The sequence below is a fragment of the Pteronotus mesoamericanus genome, unplaced genomic scaffold, assembly GCF_021234165.1.
Source record: "Pteronotus mesoamericanus isolate MK-2021 breed Mesoamerican mustached bat unplaced genomic scaffold, CSHL_Meso_final contig_121, whole genome shotgun sequence".
In the NCBI taxonomy this organism is placed as follows: domain Eukaryota; kingdom Metazoa; phylum Chordata; class Mammalia; order Chiroptera; family Mormoopidae; genus Pteronotus; species Pteronotus mesoamericanus.
This window is the reverse complement of record NW_026555046.1, coordinates 2,589,690-2,596,689: the sequence shown is the minus strand read 5'-3', so window position 1 is coordinate 2,596,689 and position 7,000 is coordinate 2,589,690. Positions and strand designations below refer to the sequence as shown.

At 52.2% G+C, this 7,000-nt stretch overlaps 1 protein-coding gene across 1 annotated transcript in view; it reads left to right on the top strand.

The window, feature by feature from the left end:
- Nucleotides 1-251: 251 nt before the first annotated feature.
- The window catches only part of FAM178B (family with sequence similarity 178 member B), an 81,463-nt gene continuing 74,714 nt past the window's right edge, over nucleotides 252-7,000 (top strand). Inside the window, 5 exon segments of the mRNA XM_054586102.1 lie at nucleotides 252-297; nucleotides 485-517; nucleotides 520-896; nucleotides 1,843-1,904; nucleotides 4,103-4,210. Coding sequence (XP_054442077.1) covers nucleotides 252-297; nucleotides 485-517; nucleotides 520-896; nucleotides 1,843-1,904; nucleotides 4,103-4,210 — 626 coding nt within the window.

Below are 7,000 nucleotides of genomic sequence, written 5' to 3'. Positions count from 1 at the left end.
TTACACTTGCCCATCATGTCCTTAAAATGAGAGGTTACACTGAGCCCCCGTCACCTCAGCAACTTGATCTTCATAGTGTGCGTGCTCGGTCTTCGGGTGGAGCTGCAAGAGGATGCCCCCCTGGGTGCTAGTGGGCTGGGCCCTTCTTTCTGGGAACCTAGGGCCCCAGAACATGAGCTTTCTTCGGGAGGCCCACCTCAGCTCACCTGACAGGCAGCTCCTTCCAGGACAGAACTCCCAGAAGTTTTCAGATGGCCAGGTCCCAGAAGACTGTGCTAGCCCCTCCTCAGAGAGAAGGTAGGTATCCCTCACCTGCACAGGTAGAGCCCTCCTGAGATTTGGGGCCACAACGGAATGGAAAATCCATGGCTGAGGTTTCCCGTGCATCTCGCCCAAGCGATCCAGAATTGCCCCCTCTCCTCACCCAGCATGGTGGGACGGTGGTGGTCAGATGGGGACACAGCAGTATTCCTTCTGTCCACAGGGGTCCAGACAGCTGCTGCCACCTCCACCCTTCTGCCCACAGTGGCTTTGACCATCCCCACCACGAGAGGGTCCGCCGACCCACCCGGTGCCTCTGCAGCCCCACCTCACCTCCAACTGCCAAGTTGTCAAAGAAACCCAAGATGCAGGCCACAGGGGACATGTTTCCCACCAACTGGAGCCCACCACCCATTGATTTCCTGACCCCGAGGACTCAGGAAGCTGGCCGGGGGGCCCTAGCCCACAGGTGGGCGGATACGGCGGAACCTCAGGGACTGAGGAGACTGTCCTGCTGGGTGCCCGTGGAGCTAGAGCAGAAGCCCCAGGTCTCAGACCCCAAGGGGGACCTGGCCTCGCTGGAGGAGCTGTTCTGGAACACGGCAGGCCCAAGCCAGCAGGCTGCGGCTCCAGTGGTGGGTACCCCCTCTCCTTGCCATCCATCTTCAGTCACCCTCCTCTATCACTCCCAAGCCACCCCTTTTTGACACTCCTCCTTGGCCATATCCCAACTGTCCTCCTTTGACCACCTCCTCTGGACCCTATATACATATACCCCTAATCTCCCTGCAGTCCTTGGGGCCTAAAGGCTGGGGTACCCCTCTCCCTTTCTTTCCACTCCTAACCCTTGCTAAGAGGTGGCTTGGCAAGTGCCAAATCTGGTGTCCCTCCTGCATGAAGCCCTTCAAGGCCTTCACAGCCATGGTTAGGATTATGGCCCTGGAGAAGGAAGGACCTTGGAGCTGGGCCAGGGCTAGTCAGGACAGAGACTCGGCTGACTGTGGTCCACTGGGCCTAGATTCCTGAACGGACACTTCTGCGATGAACGTCACGAGCAGAGTAAACTGCTGTTGCTAGGTAGAATACATAAGGAAATGTATTCTAAGAATAGGGCTTCAAATTGTCTCTGATAGCCCAAGATTGTCAGTCACTGAAATGCCCACCACTAGGGAACTAATAAATTCTGTGCTAGTCACACATCAGAGTACCCTAAAAGTATTTTTTAAGTTTCCTCTGTAGTACTGATACGGAATGACCCTCCAGACATACTGTAACATGCAAAGGGCAAAGTGCAGGATGGCGTGCTACTCTTTGTGTTGAAGGGGCTCTGTGACGCTGCCCGCTTGCCCTTGAGCAGGCTATCTCTGACAGCATGCTGCGGGCGGGGGGGGCCTTCAACTGAATGCCTTTCGGCTTTTTGACTTTTTAGTCATGTGAACGGATTGCCTATTTAGAAAAGTGAACAAAAATAAAGGGCTTAATTTAGATTAAATTTTATTCTGTTTTCCCTCTATTTTGTCTTTTTTCTCTTTCTTCTACTTGTTTCTCTTTCTTCCCCATCCCCATGTCCTGTTTCTCCAGTTCACCCCTGGGAGCTCAGAAACCTACATCAACAGCTTAGATTACTTGCTGCAGGAGAAGAGGTGAGTTCAAGAAAGGGGCCCGTCGTGGGCTGTTCATGTCTGTGGCGTTGGCAGTAATTTCACAGAGGTTGTCCCCTAAGACTCATAACAAATGCCTCTCAGGATAAAGCAGCCTACCTCCCACCACAGTGTGCCCCCCAGAGTGCCCTATGTGCTCAAATTAATAATGAACATGGGGATCAGCATCCAGGTCAAGGCGGGGGGCATGGCCAAGCAGAGACCCCCCACCATGTACAGAGCTCCTCTTTCGTCTTGACTGCCTTCTGCTGGATTCCTGCCAGTTCGGAGAAGGGAGAGAGTTAGCCTCTGAGTTCCCTTTCACATGCTGTGTGAGAAGCAGAGAAGGTGCTGGCTCTGACGGGCATGCAGCCTCCCCCTGACTCCTCAGAGTTGCCCCAGTTCCTGCCGCCCGGCTCCGCACCAACCCTGGAGTACACTTCGCCCATTTTCCCTTAGCACTGCATCTCTTCCACATCTGCCATCTCCCTGGTGTTACAGTGAGCCTTACCTCACATTCAAGTTACTCTCCAAATGCCAAAGTCACATCCAATCAGAATCGGTACCTTAGGGAGGCTGAGGTGGTGTTGGAAACACCAGCTCTTTAGCACCGGGAGGTTCTTGCTCAGCACTGGGCCCTGACCAGGTGCCGGATATAGAGATGACAGTGCAACACCAGCTTGCCTGGAAATGAACATGATTCTAGTGTTTCCAGTGCCATAAAGATGCTATGAGGATCAGGAAAGACTCCCCAGAAGTGTCCTTGTCCTTGAACTTCAAAGGATTAGATTTGGGAGGGTGGCAAGGATGACCACACATATAAAGGTGAGAAGAACAGGCCATGCCTCTCCTGACTGGCCAGGACTTAAATTTTTGGTGTCAGAGTGTTGGGGATGGGCCTTGCAAGAGATGCAGCCAAGATGTGAACAGGGGATGGGTCGTAAGGGGCCTCGTGAACACAAGATGGAGTCATAGGGGAGTTTTAAGCAGGTAGAGATATGTTTTCCCATGTTTTTAACAAAGAGCACTTGGGCTGTATTATGGAGAATGGATGGGAAGGGCGAGAGAGGAAGTAGGGTGATGAAATGAGGCCCTGGGTGGCTGGTTGTGGCACCTGCATGGGAAAGAGGGATTCAGAATTGGACCTGTGGCATCAGATGGGCCTGAGTGCATTGAGCTGGAAATCACCCACTCAGTGGCCAGCTAGTGGGATCTGAACTTGAGTCCAGGCTGGAGGTAGAAACTTTTGAGAACTGAGGACCTGCGGGCAGAGCCAGGGCAAGCACTGGGGGTGGCAGGGCAAGGGCTGGGAGGCAGTCAGGGCTCCCTCAACAGCCTGAGGGACAAGGGCGGAGAAGGCTGGAGCAGAGGAGGGAGTAGGGGCTCAAGCAAGATAATAGTTGGCAGCAGAGCCTGTGCTGGGGGCTGGTTGAAATGAGAAGCGAGGCTCTCGGGCTGTTGGGAGAAATGTGGATCCCAGGCCTCCGTGGCTGAGAGCACAGGCTGGGGAGAGTGAGGGTGGGGCAGGATCTTGAGGGCTGCCATTTGAGGCAGAGAGGCAGGCCATGTGTCCCGGCTCTGGGCAGCGATGGACACAGGGCTTCCCCTGGTCATTGTGGCTGGACCTCGGGAGGAGCAAAAGGGCTAGACACAGGCCATGGTGTGTTAAAAAGTGAGCAAATGCCCTGGCCGGTGTGGCTCAGTTGGTTAGAGCGTTGAAAGGTCGCTCCAGTCAGGGCACATACCAGTCAGGGCACATCAGGTTCAGTCCCAGTCAGGGCATGTACAAGAGGCAACCCCACTGATGTTTCTCTCTCACATTGATGTTTCTCTTCCTCTCTCTTCCTGCTTTCCCCTCTCTCTAAAATCAATGGGCATGTCCTCAAGTGAAGATTTTTTTTAAAAAAGTGAGCAAATGCCAAAATAAGGTGCACTAATAAAAGCACATTTGAAGGAGTGTGGTGAAAATTATCTTTCTTCAGTCCTGTCTGCTCTTCTGTGCATGTTGAGATATAACACAATCCATGCAGCGCAGCTCCTCCCCCGCTAAAACTATGTTTTTGTGGCAGGGCAATGTGGCTTCCTGGTCCCTCCTTCCTAGGCCTCACCATGTTCTTGGGGATCCCTGCAGCCCAGTAACAGGACAAGATCACCCACCAGGAATAGCATTTACCCCGTTGTCGGTCCTCATCTCCCTGCAGGGAACAAGCACTGGAGCAGGAGCAGGAGAAGCTGCTTGTGCAAGGCTGTCCTGACCTTGATTCCTTGGATCTTGATGAGGAGGACCTGCCTCTCACACCAGAGCACAGGTGGGGAGAGTGGACACAGGAAGAGGGAGGGACGTGGTGGGGACGTAAGTGAGGGGTGGGTACCCAGGGCCTCAAGGGGGCACCAGGGAAGATACAGGGTGAGGACAGGCACAGATGGGGAGGGTATGGGGGAAAAGTACCCCTGCACCCACCTCTCCAGGCAAAGGATTTAGTCTGCCACACTCTGGGTTTTGGACAATTTCAGCCAGTGATTTGTGTGTCATTTGTGAGTTCTCAGGTTGCCTTCCTCTCCTAAACCCATATTCATTCATTGATTCAAGAAATATTTATTCACCAACTGTGTGTCAGGATCTAGTGTGGACCTTTGAGGACACAGGCACTCTGCCCCAACTGTCTGCCACAGTTATAGAACTGGATCTCTTGGGACAACAACCATACAAAACCAAAGTCTAAATGAAAACCGCCTTTAAAGGGGAGAATGCAGCCACATGACATTGTTCACTGTCCCTGCCTGGGGAAGAGAGGGTGGCCGCTTTCCATGCTGTCATGCAGGTGGTGTCTGCGAGCCCATTGACTGGCGGTGGGTGGACTCTGTGCCCGAACCTCAGAGATGCTTAAGGACCACAGTTGACTCCGCCTTCAGGGTACACTGTTACTAGTTCATCCACACTGTGTTTGTCCATCCGTCCATCCACCTACCCATTCATCCATCCAACAAACATCTACTGAGTGCCAGCCTGGTGCCAGGCTCTGGCGAAGACTCTGGGGATACAGCAGACACAAAGCCAAACCAACACATCCGCCCTCGTATCACTTGCTTTCAGGGCAGAGAGACTAATGGTAAACCAGCTAAATGAAACTATGTGACAAGTGCTAATGAGAAAGGATAAAGTAGAGAGGGGACATCAGGACTGTTGGGAGGGTTGGGAGATTTTGAATGAGGGGTCAGGGAAGGCCTCTGTGAGCACAAGACTTTTAAACAGATCCCTGAGAGAGGCGAGAGGCAGCTCTGGGCCCGCCCCACCCCTAGACCAGACACTGCCGGTGTGCTGGGGCGAGCCGCCAGGGGAGGCGGATGGAGGAGAGGAGATCAGGGAGGCTGAGGCAGTGCTGGATGCCGCTTTTCCTCTGCGTGGGCTGCCACCATTCACCTGAACAGGATCCTCTGCCACTGTGTCAAGGAGAGCAGGGGAATAGTAATTAAAAGGCGAAAGATTTTTACGATCTGAAGAGAAACCAGAGTATTGGGGGATAGTAATTAAAGGAGGCCTGAAGGGCTTGCGCCTGAGCAAGCAGAAGGTTGTCATTGTCTGCGGTAAGCCTAAGTGATGTTGGGTGGGCTGGGGTAGGATCTAGAGTCCACTTGGGAGATTCCAGAGGCGGGATCAAGGAGGTAGCTAGGATGCTATATCTGGAGAGGCAAGCTTGGAAGTTCCTATGTACAATGACATTTAAAACCACAAAACTGAGTGAGCTGACTTGGGGAACCACTACCAGGACTGTCCAACCCACAGCCCATGTGCCATATGCGGTTCAGAATGGCTATGAATGCAGCCCAACACAAAGTCGTAAATTTACTTAAAACCTTTTTTTTGCTCATGAGTTTTTGTTAGTGTTTGTATATTTAATGTGTGGCCCAAGACAACTCTTCTTCATCCAGTGTGTCCCAGAGACGCCAAAAGGTTAGACACCCCTCCACTACGCAGAGAGAAGAGACAGGGGCCCAAGGGCAAAACCTAGAAGTCACGTTGACCTTGACAAGAGCAGCTCTGATGGATGCTTTGGGCAGACCTGGCTGGAGTAGGTTCATAGGAGAACAGGAGGAGCAGAGTGAAAGAGAAAAATGGGCAGTAGTTGAAGGGGGAAGTGGAGTCAGGTTAGATCTTTTCTGTCTGGCTGTCTTTTCCTGCCTTCCTTTCTTTCTCCCTCTCTCAGAAGCTGTATGCTCAGGAAGAGCTGGGGTGGGCTGCAGGAGGGGAGCCACCTCAGCCATGTGACAGAGGGCAGGTTGGTCAACATGCCCCGATTGTCTGCCTGTCCAGGCTTTGCTTTTTCCATAAGTCTGCGGTAGTGTCCAGCATTGGTCCATGCAATGACAGGTGAAGTTTGCATTTGACATCCACTTACAGAGGTTCTCCTCTTTAGGGTTCCCCAAATGTTATTGTTGCCCAGAGATGATTATGAGTGACACTTTGGCTGTTCGCTTGTTTCTGAAGTTTTTCTAATTATCATCTCTGGACTATATCAGGGATGAGCATGCTTAGTGGGAAGTTTGTAAATGGTAAATATTGTAGGCTTTGAGGGCCATACAGTCTCTGTTTATAACTACTCAGCTCTGCTGTTGTAGCCGGAACACTCCTCCAGACAACCTGTTGATTGAATGAGCGTGATTGTTCCCTAAAACCTCATTACAGAAACGGGCAGGAGTCACCGCAGGCCCGGCCTGGACCCAGGGGTTCCTGCCACCTACCTGGTACCAGTTCTCACTGTGCAAATCCAAGTGGTCAGATAGGCTGAGCGCTGCTCACAGGCTGCCCAGAGACCTCAGGAAAGGTGCTGTGCCGGTCACATGGCTCATCTGAGTGCAGATGTCTGGGTGTGAAGACAGTGGAACCGGCGGACGTCATATGTGATGAAAGTACTTGTCTCTCTAAGGTGGGGCCTGTGGATTTGGTTTCCAGGTTCCCAACTGGCTGGATAGACAGCCTTGGAACTGAACCTTTTAAAAATCCCTCTAGCGAGAATAATTATTTTAGTGCTTTGCCTTCCTACTGCATACATATAGGATTTCAGAAGTTATGGCTTAGATATTTTGAAATCCTCACAGGA